This window comes from Dipodomys merriami, unplaced genomic scaffold (assembly GCF_024711535.1).
Source record: "Dipodomys merriami isolate MVZ:Mamm:240054 unplaced genomic scaffold, mDipMer1.0.p SCAF_22, whole genome shotgun sequence".
Classification (NCBI taxonomy): domain Eukaryota; kingdom Metazoa; phylum Chordata; class Mammalia; order Rodentia; family Heteromyidae; genus Dipodomys; species Dipodomys merriami.
The window spans coordinates 12,616,628-12,631,864 of NW_027203604.1; the positions used below are offsets into that span (position 1 = coordinate 12,616,628).

Here is a 15,237-nt window from a genome sequence, read left to right on the forward strand (position 1 = left end):
CCACAAAGCATCAGTGACATCCACCTAGATGTCTTTTCCTCAATATTAGCCATTCACTAGTGACTCAGGAGGCTGAGAGCTGAGGATCAGGGTTCAATGCCAGTCCGGGCAGGAAAAAAGCCCTGAAACTCTTATCTCCAATAAACTACCAGAAAAACCGGAAGTGGTGCTGTGGCTCAAGTGGTAGAGCAATAATAGCCTTGAGCTTAAGAGTTGAGACAGCAACCAGGCCCAGAGTTCAAGACTCATGACCAACAAAAATAAATTAGCCATTCAGCACCCCCCACACACACACACCTTTGAAAGATTGTCAACAACACAGTATGCCTACTCAGATGACAGTGTATCTCAACTCAAGTGACCACTGGTTCCCTATGATCTCCTTCATCTTCATTTTCTTCCTCTTGGCCTGTTTGCTACAAAGGCTACTTGCTCAGACAGTGCTTCAAATTCTGCTTAGCCCTGCTACTCAGGAAGGAGCCCAGTTGAATTTTTCTGGCCTAGAGCACAGTATAAATGAGAGTTGTGAAGTTCATGAGCTTCTCCCAGCAGAATGGAGAGCAGTCAGAGCCAGCCCTGGACACCATCACCAGCAATGCCTCCACTGACTGACCAGACTCATAGAGGTCCAGTGAGCTCTCCACCAGAGAAAAGCTATTGGATGCCAAGTGTGAATTGAGGTTCCTGGATCTGTGGAGCGAGTTTTGTGTTAAACCTACTCAGTAGCCCAGTCTCATCATTGTGCACTGAACCTTACCGTATGTTCTAAGCAAGTTCCAGACAGTTTTTATTTTCTACTTTTGCTTCCTTGCTTCTGTGGCTCTCTTAAAGATTACTGTCCTATATCCATGTCCTATGTCTCTTGACAACTGTCCTGCATCCAGCAGGCAGGTTTTGAATGAGGGAAGGTGGTTCAATCCTCCCAGGAGATTTGGTCTTGGCTGCTTCTCAGAACCTCCAGTCCAGATAGAGGGAACTTTTGCAAACTTTTGTCTGTATATCTATCTCTGTGTCCTCCCCCTCACACTGCCAGCAGGATTCCCCTTGGCCTTAGAACTGTCCACCCACAAAAACAGGCCTATGTGGATGGGACCACTGGCTACAGACATGACCACAGCATCCTGATACTCAAGGCTACCATCCCAAATGACTTCTGTAGCCCCGCTGGTGGTTCATGCCTGTAATTGTAGCTACTCAGGAGGCTGAGATCTGAGGATTGTGGTTCAAAGCCAGCCTAGGCAGGAAAGTCCCCATGAGACTCATCTCCAGTTAACTCCCAGAAAACTGGAAGTGGTGCTTGGCTCGAGTGGTAGAGTGCTAGCTTTGAGCTGAAGAGCTGAGTGACAGCACTCAGGCCCAGAGTTCAAGCCCGCCCCATGACTGACACAAACACCACCAACAACAAATGACTTCTGTGACTTTCACTAAAGATGTAATTGGATAGTATGGTTTTCATGCACTCAGTCTGTAACACAAGTTAAAAGTAGATTTTATTCCATGGCTAAGTGTAAAAAGCTGGGCTTGTGTGTCTGTATCACAGCCTCATGTTCAACATGTTGTGGTTATTTTGTTGGAAACATCTGTTTTGTTAGACTTGCTTTTTTTTTCTACTTTGAATCCTATACATCGGGAAAGGACCTGAATAAATGAAAAGGCACATTGACTTGGATAGACCATTAGTTACCTGTATGATGTCCCTGGTATGGTGGCCCTGGGCACCTTTCCTAATCTTTTTCCTTCCCCAGCATGGGTTGCCCCAAGTCCAGGGATTGTGGAGTCTTGACCTGGGCTGATTGGCTAAAAGCAGCCATTTTTGTGATAATTTTCTCTAAGTAACCAGGGGCTGTCTGATTATCAGCACAGCTGAGTCACTCTTAGGCCATGAAGATTTTGAGAGACACAGGCTGGGCCCTATGGCTCACACCTGTAATCCTAGCTACTCAGAAAGGTTAGATCTGAAGATCATTGTTCAAAGCCAACCTGGGCAGGAAAGTCTGTGACTCTTCCATAAACTACCCAAACAGCTGGAAGTAGTGTGTGGCTCAAGTGGTAGAACACTAGCCCTGAGCAAAAGCAGCTCAGGTACATTATCCAGGCCCCGAGTTGAAGCCCCAAGACCAGCAGACACACATCCGTACATGAACTTTTCTGTTTCCTGGTTCTCATGGCTCTGATATAATCTTATCTTGGGATTCCCCTCACCTCCAGGAAGGGCTGACTGGACGCTGGTTGAGATGATCCTGCTCCCATGCGGGATCTGCACATCTCCCTGCACTCAGTAGTCCAGGAAAGGCTTTCCCTATAGGGGCTGGAGTATGTCCACCTGGAGGGCAATGCCCCATGCTGTTGAGGCGACTGCAGGAGAGTACGACAGAGTACGGTATAAACGGTCGTGACGACAGAGGGTACCCAGGGCAGGTAGCTTTCTGGGACTGTAGATTTGCCCTAGCATGGCAGCTGAAAGAACAAGGCTATGGCCTCTGACCTCGTGGTCTAAGCTTGGGGCTAGGAAGTTGGGCATAGCCAGGCACAAAGAAAGCACGCAGTACTCCTCTGCCTCCGGTGCCTGCCTTGCTCTGGCAAAGGGCATCAGCCTGTCACAAGAGGAGAGCTTATTTTTTCCTGCCAAGGGCCATTATACAATCCATAACGCCATTTATGTTATGAGGTTATAAAAAATACACGTAGATGAGCACAGACAGTGGATAAGCAGAATACAAGTCTGTCCCACTACCTACCAGATAAATTTGTGTTTCTTAAAACAGCCTTCAGTCCACAAACCTTCCTGCTACTTCCCAGCTACTACACAATGGCACTACATCACTGCCCTAGGTCTGCAACTGCTTGCTATGTCCTGTCACTTAAGTATGATCATGTGCATTGTTTCACCATGTTATAAACACCAAATACCACACAATTCACCACAGACATCACATATACCAAACTACATGGCACACACATCAAAGCAAACACATTATACCATGTATACCACACCACATGCCTGACAGACCACTCACTGCACAGATCACCTCATAAACCAATGTATTGTACTTGCCATACCCTGGAAACACATCACACCAAAACATGCACACTGCTCTTGCCACACACACAGTGTGCTCACCACATACTCTACACACATCACCTCACCCGCACTAAGCTTCATGTGGTCTCTCACTGTTCATTTACAGTTGCTTGCTTCTCAGGAACTCAAAGCCAGTTGTTCAATCGGTAACTGCAGTTCTGCAGCTGTCCAATCACTATCACTGTAGACACAGCATGTCATGGCCTCCCTAGCTTACCTTTGACTTCGAGACTGGAGGTAGGTTTATCTATTGAAGCGCCTCTTTTCCCAAGTGTGCTTTTTGATTTGCTGTTTTGTGGGGTGTGCCTTCTTACACACCTCTGAAAGGGCACAAAGGTATTGAGAACCATGTCCTTTGAGTTTGGCAGGGTATGAAAACTGGACTGGGAATAACCTCCCTGTAGCATGTAAGGGTCATTACCTTGTCTTTGCTTGTGGCATTTTCTCTGAGTTCCTATGATCATCAGAAAAGAGGTAACATTGTACAATAAGAAATGTTCTGATTACTAGGGCTTAGAACTCAGGGCCCTGAGTGCTACCCCTTTCTTCACTCCCCTCCTCCCTGCTAAGCACCACATGAACTATACCTCCATTTCCAGCTTTTTGCTGGCAGCCTAGATCTCATGGACTTGCTTGCCCCAGGTATCAGCCTCCTGAAGAGCTAGGATTACATGTGAGCCACCAGTACTTGGCTTCTGTATTCTTGAGTACTGAGATCTTACAGCAGAACGCACTTTCCATGTCCTGGCCAGGCCCATTCAATGTAGGAGCCCCTCTGGAGTATGCTCATGACTCTCCATTTCACTCTTGTTCTCTTTCTGGAGTTCATTCCAGAAAGGAAGCTGCTTGGGCTGCTCTTCTACCATTCTGCCTTTTTCTTATTACCTCTTAAACTTTTCCATCTTAGATTTTCTCCATTGAACTAACTAAATGTAGTACTTGAGAAATTTCCTCTTTACATAAAAAGGTCCCCTGTGTGGGCACAGAAATAAGAGGGACAAAGGGTGAACAAATGCAGTAGTGATACACACTAGACACTACGCTGAAAATGAACTTGTGGGTGGAGACAAGTAGGAAAAACTAGGAGTGAGAAAAAAGGTGACATTGTACAATAAGAAATGTACTCATTACCAGAGTCTGTAACTATAACACCTCTGTACATCACCTTTATAACCTTTTAAATTCTCAAAAGAAAAAAAAGGCCCCCTGTCCCTTAATGCACATGGCAGAAAAAAATTTTTGCAGACTCCTAGAGCATCAGGCATCTGCACACCCGTGAAGTGCCCTGGCTGCTTGGGCCTCCAGGCCGCCACTGGAGTGACTAGGGGGTACCTGAAAATTGGGAAAGGTCACCTGAGTAGTGAAGGCAATGCTGTCTCTGCCAGTGCCTCTCAGGGCCACAAAAGAGACAGCAGGGTAATGTGAAGCCATTGCAGCTTTACTGTACCATTTCCTTGTCTGTGAAGATGGATGCTGCTGTCAATGTGCTTAAAGATGAGGAAATAAAAGCCTGGAAGACAATCCCACCCTGAGTGCTTTCATCCTTAGACCTCCAAGGGGACCTTATACCAGATACCAGGTTGTGTTTACAGGAGAAACTGGGCCAAGCAGGAAGCCTTGTGTTTGCCAGGAATTCAACCACTTTACTTCTTTTAGAAAAATGTCAGTGGCAGCAAGGACACTTAGGTAACCAGAAGACAGCTCCCACACAGAGCTACAGCTGACCCTGACTGCCGGCCAGTCACCCACTCTTCAGGAAGTACTCACATCCACTGCAGCAAACCTGCTTGCCCTAACCGGCCCCTCCAAAACGCTGGGCAGTAGATGCACTGAACCCCACTGGAACCTGGAAGTGTAACCAGGCCCCTTTGAAATGTAGGTGCTAATGCAGGACAGAAGGGTCTGTCTGGGAGAAGTGACCAGGTGTTTAGGAGGCTGCAAACCAAAGCAAGTGTCCTGTGAGAACAGCAGAGTGAAGGCTCTTCAGCCCCAGGCAGCCACCCCTATCTAATTCTAAGACTTCATTTTACATCCACACATTTGTTCCTCCCTCAGGACAGAAAGCAGAGCTGATGGTGCTAACTCCCCACATGATTTCACAGAGGCAAGTCCAGCCCACTGCTCTGTCGACCTCAAGTGCTAGCCATTTCAGCCTAGCTGCCAATTCTGGGCCAGGAAAAAGACTCCAGGTGAAGCTATTTGCCTTATACCTTGAGTGAGGATGAGGTGGGGGGAGGCAGGCAATGGGTGGGGGGCTGTACCAAGTGGTATTTGCAAAAGTACCATGTGCTCCAATTTTGCAACAAGGCACCAGGCACTACAAGTGGAAAAGCCAAACAGCTCAATTATGCAAATCTCCTGGTGCATATTAAATTTTTCTGACAAGATCCGAATGATGAGTTTTCTCCTCTTTACTGAAGACCATCACTGTGTGTGAACTTTGGAAGGTTTGGCTCTAGAGCTGCCTGGTCTTTAATCTCAATCTGTTCTTGACTGTGAGGAAGTTTTCAGTTAGCATTAAACCAAAACCTCTGTTATGAACAAAGCCACCCTCTATGTGTGATGCAGGGAGAAGTTGCATGTAGTTATGTAACTACAGCCTACTCCACGTCCCTATTTTCTGGGGCAGGATGAGTCTGCAAACTGCCTGTTGTAATATCAGCATACATGTCCCAGCCAGTCAATTTCTGGATCCAGCATGAATGATCATTCTCTGCCTGAGTTCTAGGTTGCCAGGTCACCTTCCCCACAGAGAGCCAAGAGGACCAGATAGTGCCTGGCCACCTGTTAACCCATCTGGCCATGGCATGTTAATCTAATGTGAACTGTAAAATTTTTGTCAACTTTCACTGTGATCCACATTTACAGTGTAGTTCCAGATACAACAAATTGTTGAATTAACTGCTTTGGGCTCCTTTCCTCAGTGCAGTCTGGATTTAGTCAGAGCATGTATGCTCATGGCTCAAGAAAACAATTTTATGCTTCAGGTTAGTTAGGATGAAGTGTTCTGTGAGGGAAATGTGGTTATGAGGACAATCTGTGTTTCCTTGTACTGTTGAAGCCAGAGTTGTGTTTGTTGAATTCAGTGCCTGTACTTGTAGCACTGGTGATGTGTGCCCCCTGGTGCCAGCTGGATGGCACCTACAGCCACTAAAGTGATGACACTAAGGACCCCACAGACAAGAACCTGGGGAGTTCAAATGAGAAAGAACTCTCCGGAAGATGAGTCAGAAGCCCTAAAACCACTCACAAGTACTCTGTTTAAAACATGAGTCTAGATAAGAAAAACAACTCCACAGACCTAGAGTCCTCCAGGAGTACCTCTAAGCAGGTAGCCTTCATCTAAGGTAGAGATTTTTAAAACTGTTGACTTACCAATTTAAAAACTTCTAGCTGGTGAATGTGAGTGAAGGTGACAGGCCATTTAGATTTTTTTTTTCCTACTCATTGATTTTCTGGCTTTTATTCTTAAGTAATCTATTTTCAAACTTAATACAATCAACTTGCCACCTACTGCCACAGCTTATTGTGTAGGACAGAAGAAAGACCCCTTCTCCGTCCCACAGATCTAGCCAGCCACATCCATTTCCCATATGAAAGCACCTCAAAAGTTTTCAACAGTGGGCCACCCTGGCCACCACCAGCTCCAGATGGCACAGTGGGCAGCGCTTCGGACCCCAGCTCTGCCATGGCCATAAGTCTGCCCCAAACAGGCCATTGCTACCTCATTCTCTGTGTTAACACTCATCACAGGCCACTTACTTCTCAGAGAGACAAGGCTGGGCATGACAGAATTCAATTAACAGAATCTTCAAAGCCAAAAAAGAATACAAGTGCAGGTTGGAACTGAGTTTTGGCAGTTAATACTTGCAGGTCTGGAGACCAGCACAGCAACTGCCCTTACTTAGCCCTGTGGGTTCAAAGGCTAGCATTCCAAAGGGACTAATCGGGATCAGACCACTGATATGCCTAAGATCTAAAAGAAAATTAAATAATCACTCTTTATTCAAAATAAATAAGCCCTCTTACTGGCAGGGAAAAAATAGGAATGCTCTGTCCTCCTGGCCTCTAAGACAGCAACCACATTTAGAATATGTTCATTTAAAGAAGATTTGTAAATTATCAAACAAATATAGAAACCTCAATACACATCACTTTTTTGGAAAATAAAGACTAAAAGTAGTAATTCATGTCAGAGTCACAGGTTACAAACCTGTTTTCCTTCTGAGGTTCATTCTAACATGTCATTAAGTTGCAGAGCTCTAAAGAAAAGGCCCTTTCCGTTGCTGTCCATTTGCTTAGACACCAGTGTCTCCAGGAGGAGGAGGACAGGGGACAAGAGACAGGTACACACTCCGGCTTCCTGCATACTCCCTTGTTTGGCTCAGCTTTGCTGCAATGGAGAGGTTTCCTTGGTAGCCCAGGACTGTATTTTCCTGATCCACATTATGCTTTAAAGGCCCAAGTTGAATAACCACTCTTGGGAAAGCTTTCTACCAGTGTATCTAAGTATTGGTTTGATGAGATTTGTGGCTTTGAGAGCCCTACAATCATTGCTTCCTGTGCCTTCTCAGGCCAAGTAACTTCCAACTCGTAAGACATTAGGCCACCGAAGATCTGAGAAGGTAAAGCCCAAAGTCTTTTCCAAGTCTCCACCCTCTTTGCCCAAAATACACACACACATACACACACAGGAAAGAACTCTCCTCTTATAAATTCAAGTTCATCAAGTGAGAGGTTGAAGTCTCCAGCGATTCTTCTAGCTCCAGGGCACACTGACTGTATGCTTCCAGATGTTTCCTCCAGATTTCAACTAAAACAAGAAATAGCTCAAGTGATAAGCAGATACTGACAAGTCACACAAGTCCATCAGAAACCTGCAATGAGTTACAGGTGCTACCAATAGCTCAGTCCCCAGCAGGCTCTATTTACTCTTCCTCATCTGCTAAGCTGGATCATACCTTAATGAGTAGCATCAAACTCACTGCTGCCCCCTTCCATAATGCCATCCCTCACTCCCCCCCAAAAAAATACCTTGGTAAACAATGGCCTTGAGAAACATCACTTGGCCTGAGTTAGCCTCCCAAGTGGATCTGAGATACAACTGCCATTAAGCCATCTCTGTTCGGGTGACAACTGGCTTAATGTGTGTCTGAGAGAGTCACTGACAAACCCTTCTAACTCCTACAGTGTGATGATTAACACTTCACAGGCAATGGCTCAGGCCAATGGACCCCACTACAGCTGTTCCAGCCTAGATAGCAGACCCTCTTGCATCCAGTCATGCCTTGACCTTGGGGGCTCTAATAGACTCTGTATTGGGAGGAATCTACCAACCCCTCGTACAACTGGTCTGGCAGCATCAGTGCCAAACTACCCTTCTGAGAAGACTAATTTAAAAATGATAGATAACTTAGAGGACATTAAAGCAGACACTCATGAGTACTCACGGTAGTGTGGTTCCTGTCCATTGGGAGCCAGATGACTATCTACAGCAGCACAACCAGGACTCTCTGTGGGCAGGCTAGCTGCAGGCGGAGGCCCAGGTTGTCCGGCCAGCTCCTGCCGCATGTTCTCCAGCATGGTCTTGTATGCCTGCCGGGCTGCCATCGTCAGCTCAACCATCTTGTGAAACTGGTCCTTGAGCACAAGTGAAAGCACAAAGGTGACATCTGCTGACTGCAGGCAGTACCACCACCCTCCAAGGTGAAGCAGGGGCAATGCTGGTGGCAGGAGCTTTGTGTGTGCATGGTAGGCTGCACAGAGAAAACCATGGGCTAGGCTGACTTCTCAGGCCTGCCTGAGGCACTTCTCTGTTGCCCAGGGAGTCTAGGAGTCTGGTAAGTAACAGGGAAAGTTTCTTGAGAAAGTTGTTTCAATGATAGCTGATTATCAGTGTCAACATGAGGTTCTGTGCTGTCAGTAGGTGCACACACAGGTTATCTCCAACCTTCTTCCCATGGACAGTGACCAATGACTCACCTGGGCTCCATCGTAGCTGAAGATCCCCACAACACTGACAGGAACTGCTTTGTTCAGACTCCGCCCTAGAGCCTTGCGGTTGAGAGCGAACACAAAGGGGATGTTCTGCTCACAGGCATAATCGATAATGGTGTGAAGGGTGTCATCCAGCCCACCTGCTCAGAGCACAAGGACATATCACACAAAGCACTGATACTGATTCCACAGTGAGCAAGGCACCTCTCTCCCTCCCCCAGTCAGTGGCCCTGACAAATGTCATTGAGAGAAAGCAAGTCACAGCCTCATGAAAGAAACAGTTCTCCAAGAAAGATAATATACTGCTGACATTATGCTAATGGAAACATTCATCAGTTAACATCAATGAACATTTATTTCACATCAGGACATTGGTCTATTGTCTCACATGCAGTAACTCTAATCTATCTTAAATCCTTAAATAGGCAGATGGGAAACAGAGGTTGAGCTATCAAGGTTCTCACCCTATGTGGAACCACTCATCTGGTGGCCCAGAGGTCATGCTCCCATTGGCTCACTGCCTCTAATGCTTGGGCCCACTTTCAACTGACATACCAGCCAAGGCCAGGGTGAAAAAGGAGAGGTGGAAAGCCAATGGGAGCACCAAGGAGCGCTCACAACACAGAAGTAAATGAAGGAAGGCTGTGGGCACGTTTCTCTATTCTCCAACAGCAAGTTACAATGTGCTATCTGAGAAATTACTCCATTCACAAAGGAAGTAAGACTGCAATAGGCAGGAATACACTAGTCAAGAAACATGAGAGACATACAGACCTTAAATATGCCAACTAAACTGACAGTATCTAAACACAAAGGCATCTGTACTCTTGAATAGGATGATCATCTCTATATTATCCTTAAACCTGAAAGTACTGACTTCCTACAAACATGATTTGAGAAATTAAATAGGGACAAAGTATGAGAACACCTGATAGACTAACACTGTCAGGTTACAGACTATCTTCTAAGCCACAGAAATTTAAGAAGAGAGATGGGGATTAACAAGAGCCAGAAATTACCTCAGTATATGAAAACTGAAAGAGGAAAAGCAATTTTTGATGTTGGGAGACACTAGGAAGATCCATTTAGAGTCATACTTTGGGTAAGACTGAAATATACTCTACTGAAACATAGGGACAGGAAAGAACCAGAGAGGAAAAAAATAGCAGTTAAAAAAAAGTCTTAATAACCCTGGCATGGGAAGGTTGAGAAATGAAGTAAAACTAATATGCAAAGAGTAAATAAACAATGAATTACAGTAAATAAAAACAAGAGGTACGTTTTTATCTTTTTTGCTATTTTTGTTTTCTTTCTTCTGCTTGCTTTTGTTTTCTTTCTTTTGTTCTGTTTGTTCATTTTTGGGGAGTCTTAGGGGAGGCACATAGATGGAGGGACAATGGGTGAACAATTGCAGCAGTGGTATTCACTGGGTATTGTTGAAAATTAACTATACAACTTATGGGTGGGGATAGGAGGGAAAAACTAGGAGAGAATGAGGGAAAGGGTGACATTGTCCAAAAGAAATCTACTCTTATGTAATCTGACTTATGTAATACCTCCGTACATCAGGTTTATAATAATGAAATTGGACTCCCCCCTAAAAAGGTAAATAAACAGCCAGGTATGGTGGCAAACATCTATAATCCCAGCAGCTGGGAGGCACAGCCAAGAGGATTTTGAGCTCCAGGCAATAAGATACAGTGAGGCTGTATCTCAGCCTCACAGCCAAAATATAAAATAATATTGATAGACAGGGCAAAAAAAGAAAATGAGAATTTAAGAAACAGTAAATAACAAACCAGAAAAATATTTACAACTCTTCACTCACTGGTTTACTCACTATACATAAAAAGATCAACTAAGAACATGGAACTAACAGTTCACAGAAAATCTGAAGTTCTTGAGAGAGAAGATACTGGGGCTGGGAAGGTGGCTCAGTGGTAGAGTGCTTGCCTTGCATGCCTGAGGCCCTGGGTTCGATTCCTTAGTACTACATAAGCAAAAAGAAAAAAACTGGAAGTGGCGTTGTGGCTCAGGTGGTAGAGCGCTAGCCTTGAGCTGAAGAGCTGAGGGATAGCACCCAGGCCCAGAGTTCAGGCCCCATGACAGGACCCAAAAAAAAAAAAAAAAGAGAGAAGATACTGACCATAGAAAAGTGCTAACAAGTACCAAAGAGGGTGGTATGTACATCACCTCTATATTAATACAGTAAATTACTAATAATTTTAAAAAAGAAGGTGTGGGGTAGGGAAGGGGAAGCCACGCCCACACCAGGAGAGGCACTGCAGCAGCCTCTGAAGGAGGTGGGACATACACTCTAGAGCCATAGCTGCACTTTCATGCCAGGTACTGACCCTACAAGATGCGTAACAACTCTACAAAACAACAGATGTTTGCTACATTTTTTGTAACTCAAGAAATATAATCTGGCACCTAATTACAAACTGTCCATCTAAAGGGACTTCTCAAAGGCACAGCCTGTTGTCACCCTATGAAACCAGGAAATTCAATCTCATTCCTCTAGGGATTAACTTTGAGGTGCCAAAGCACTTAATTTTACCCACTTGGCCCCAGATCTCCCTGAAATATATGAATGGTGAATTTCAGTTATGGACTTGGAAGAAACGTACCAGTCCTGGACAGGCTGGAGAAAGAGGACCAGGCACTGAGTGGGTTCTTTGGAAATAATTAACATCAGAGACATGTCTCTCAATGCCCAGTGTCTATGGAGGTACCCCATAGTCACAAAGGTCATGTGTGTGACCTACCTGCATCTTCACAAGGCCTGCCTGCCAGGCTGGTGCTGGCTGGAGTCTTATGAACTTGGTTGGCTTACAGGAAAGCTTGATGGTCCTCTTGGCTGTAACCTAACTAGTAAGTCTGGATCCCTGTGCCTTCACTGTCTGCACAGTGTGGGTGATGCTCACCACCTGTACCCCTTCAGTACTAGGGACTTTGCAATGTGCCAGCAAACTGTACTTTCATGACTAGGCATTGTGTCCCCCTGAGCTTCCCTGCCAGACAGCATTTTATATGGCATCACTGTTCCATGTGTCACTCCACTAGAAGACTTGGAAGCCTGTGCCTGGTCTTCTTGGCCTCTACCCATTAGCCTGTTTCCATGCTGCCACTGTTCTGCAGCCTTCCACCTCAATGAATCATGGCCAAGAACAGAACTGCATGCCAAGCGGAGCATGGCATCACTGAGCCTATGGTGGTTCTGAAGTTCCAACAAGCCCGCAGAGCCCAGACTGTATTGTTCAAACAATACCCACCCCAAGCCAATGTTATCTGTAAAGAAACAAAGCATGCTTACTCGGAGGCTGACTGGCTAAGATCCTACAACTGAGCTCAGGTAAAGCAGGCCTAATACTCCACCCACATAAACAATTTCCAAGTTAAAGTTTAAATTTGGTGGTAAGATACTACTTATACTACTACCATGATAACATAGTTCAAGGCCATGACATCAATTTTCACCTTTAAAATAATTGTAAGTCACTGGTTATCATGTCCAACTGGCAAATGTTTACAGGGATTGGGTATGTGGCTCAAGTGGTACAGAACTTGCCTAAAAGCTCCCGTGCTGAGTTCACTACCCAGTTACCAGGAAGAGAAAATAATAAGGTCTCCAGCTACTCTCCATAGTGCCAGAGCAGCAGCTTGGGCATCCTTCCCTGCTGCCAGAGGGAGACCTATGTGAGCTGCTGGAAACTTATATGGAGGCAACATCTGCCTGCCTATGAAGTGCTCTCTGGCAATGCAACTGGGAGACAGTCAAAGAACAAAATGAAAATAAGCTGCCAGTGCTTGCAGGAGTGTGGCCCAGACCACTGGCCAGGTGTGGGGTTATTAGCCTCCCACAGTCAGGGGCCCATGGCCTTACTGCTCTTACCTTTTGACTGTATCTTCTCACAGTTGGGAGAAATTATGATGCATTTCAGTTTCCTGAGCTTTAGGTGTTTAAGAACTTCCCTCAACCCCAGTACAAGCCGGCGCTTGGTCTTGGCCTTGACTGGATCCTTCTGGTACATACGATCTTGGAAACGGACAAGTTCCTTGAGTAGGTCTGTGACACAAGCATCTACTTCTTTACTGAGCATCTGGCTGCAGTAACTGGAAGGAATATCAGATAACAGATCTTGGCCACTGGCTGCAGCTCTAAAAATTGCCCAACCCCAGGGGGATGAGACACAGCATCAGACAGGAAGCCATGGATTCTGACACTAACACTCCCCAGAACCATGCATTCCTGGGGATCTAAGAAAGGTGAAGAGTATGTATTCATCTCCTTACCACCTTCAACCGCCAACTATGCCTACCCTCATGGCTTACACTCTCCTGTGTCTCCCCAACCTGAGAAACAGCAGGAAGAACAAGCCTTCAATAACTAGAGAGAAACTGGAACATGGAAGAAGACCCAAAAGTCATCATTACTACATTAGCCAAGCCTCAACTCAAACACGGACTAAAGGCACCATTTCCATTGATACCAGAAAGAAATTGCAGTATAGATGGACCCAAAGACTAGGCCACCCCCAACACCTGCAGAAATAGCTACTCACAATTAATTGATTAGGGAAGAGTAAAGCGTGATGTGGCCGAACTACATGGATTTATGGTCCTGTACATTGTAAGTATGGGAGGAAACAGGCCAAACCTAACCCCAATCCCCACCCCCAATAGGTGCCCACTCACTCCCGAAATCTCCGGCTGTGGATCTTGGGGAGGGTGCTGGAATCACAGATGGGCTGGCAGGCCACTGTGTCCCGCTGGAGCTCTGTGTCAAATGATGGCTCTTCTGACTTGCCCTCAGCCACAGGAGAAGAGGAGACCGATTCTTCTTCTGTCACCACAGGATCTTCAAAAGAAAAGAAAAAAAAAAGCAAACCACTGTAGAACCTCTGCAGGTCCCTGTGCACATAGAGGGGCTTGCAGTGCAGGCAACTCCATGGCATAGGTTTACCAACTCAACTACCATCTGCATACATCCACCAACTCCTGACAATACCGCAGGGCAGCTCACAGACAGTGAACAGCTCACAGACTCAGGACGAAAGGAAAAAGCTCATTTAGACAGTCAAGACAATTTTCTGGTCTTCCTGGATGCACCAACCTCCCTCCCCAAGTCTACTTTTCATTTTCACTATAGTAAAATATACAGAAATGTTACTATTTTACCATTTTTAAGCATGCAGTTCAGTAGCCCAATGTAACTTTCAACTTTGGAATCTGATCTGAAATATCTAAGTATCAGGAAGTTTTAAATATCTTGGTTATAGTTCAGTTGCTTAAATGTTTTAAATCATTCCGTATTAAAGAGTTCCTAAATAGCTGAGCACCAGAGGTCCACACCTGTAATCCTCACTATTCAGGAGGCTGAGAGCTGAGGACTGTGATATGAAGCCAGCCCCAGCAGAAAAGTCACTGAGACTCTAATCTCCAACTAACTACCAAAAAGCCACAAGTGGAGGTCTGGTTCAAGTAGAAGATCACTAACCTTGAGCAAAAAAGTTCAGGCACAACACTCCTCAGCACCAGCACACAAAAAAAATGGAATTCTTGCTGGGCATGGGAGGTTCACACCTGTAATCTTAGCTACTCAGGAGGCTGAGATCTGAGGATCACAGTTCAAAGCCAGCCCAAGCAGGAAAGTCTATGAGACTGTAATCTTCAACTAACCACCAGAAAACTGAAAGTGGAGCTGGGTTCAAAGTGGTAGAGTGCTAGCTGCTCAGGAACAGCACCCAGGCCCTGAGTTCTGAGTTCAAGCTCCATGACTGACAAAAAAAAAAAAAAAATCCTAAGCTGGGCTCTAGTGGCTCACACATATAATCCTAGCTACTTGGAAGGCTGAGATCTCTTACCTCCAATGCACTACAGAAAAGGCCATAAGTAGTGCTGTGGCTCAAGTGGTAGAACATTAGCCTTGAGCCACAGAAGCTTCAAGGACAGCACCCAGGCCCTGAGTTCAATGGTATAGCTTAGCGTGTGCATATCTGCTCTGGGCTTGATCCCAAGCACCATAGAAAAAAACACAATAAAGAAACACTGGTGAAGTTGGACACCAGTAGCTCCCACCTGTAATCCTAGCTATTCAGAAGGCTGAGACCTGAGGATAAGGGTTTAAAGCAAACCCAGACAGGAAAGTCCTTGAG

At 45.5% G+C, this 15,237-nt stretch overlaps 1 protein-coding gene across 2 annotated transcripts in view; it reads right to left on the reverse strand.

Moving 5' to 3' along the window:
* Positions 1-7,771: 7,771 nt before the first annotated feature.
* Secisbp2 (SECIS binding protein 2) overlaps positions 7,772-15,237 on the reverse strand; it is a 37,290-nt gene continuing 29,824 nt past the window's right edge. For both annotated transcript variants that reach the window (XM_070033344.1, XM_070033345.1), the window contains 5 exons: positions 13,778-13,940; positions 12,975-13,195; positions 9,065-9,219; positions 8,533-8,722; positions 7,772-7,895 (listed from right to left, as the gene is read on the reverse strand). In XM_070033344.1, the coding sequence (XP_069889445.1) occupies positions 7,792-7,895; positions 8,533-8,722; positions 9,065-9,219; positions 12,975-13,195; positions 13,778-13,940 (833 nt within the window). In that variant the 3' untranslated portion in view covers positions 7,772-7,791. The remainder of the gene's footprint in view (positions 7,896-8,532; positions 8,723-9,064; positions 9,220-12,974; positions 13,196-13,777; positions 13,941-15,237) is intronic.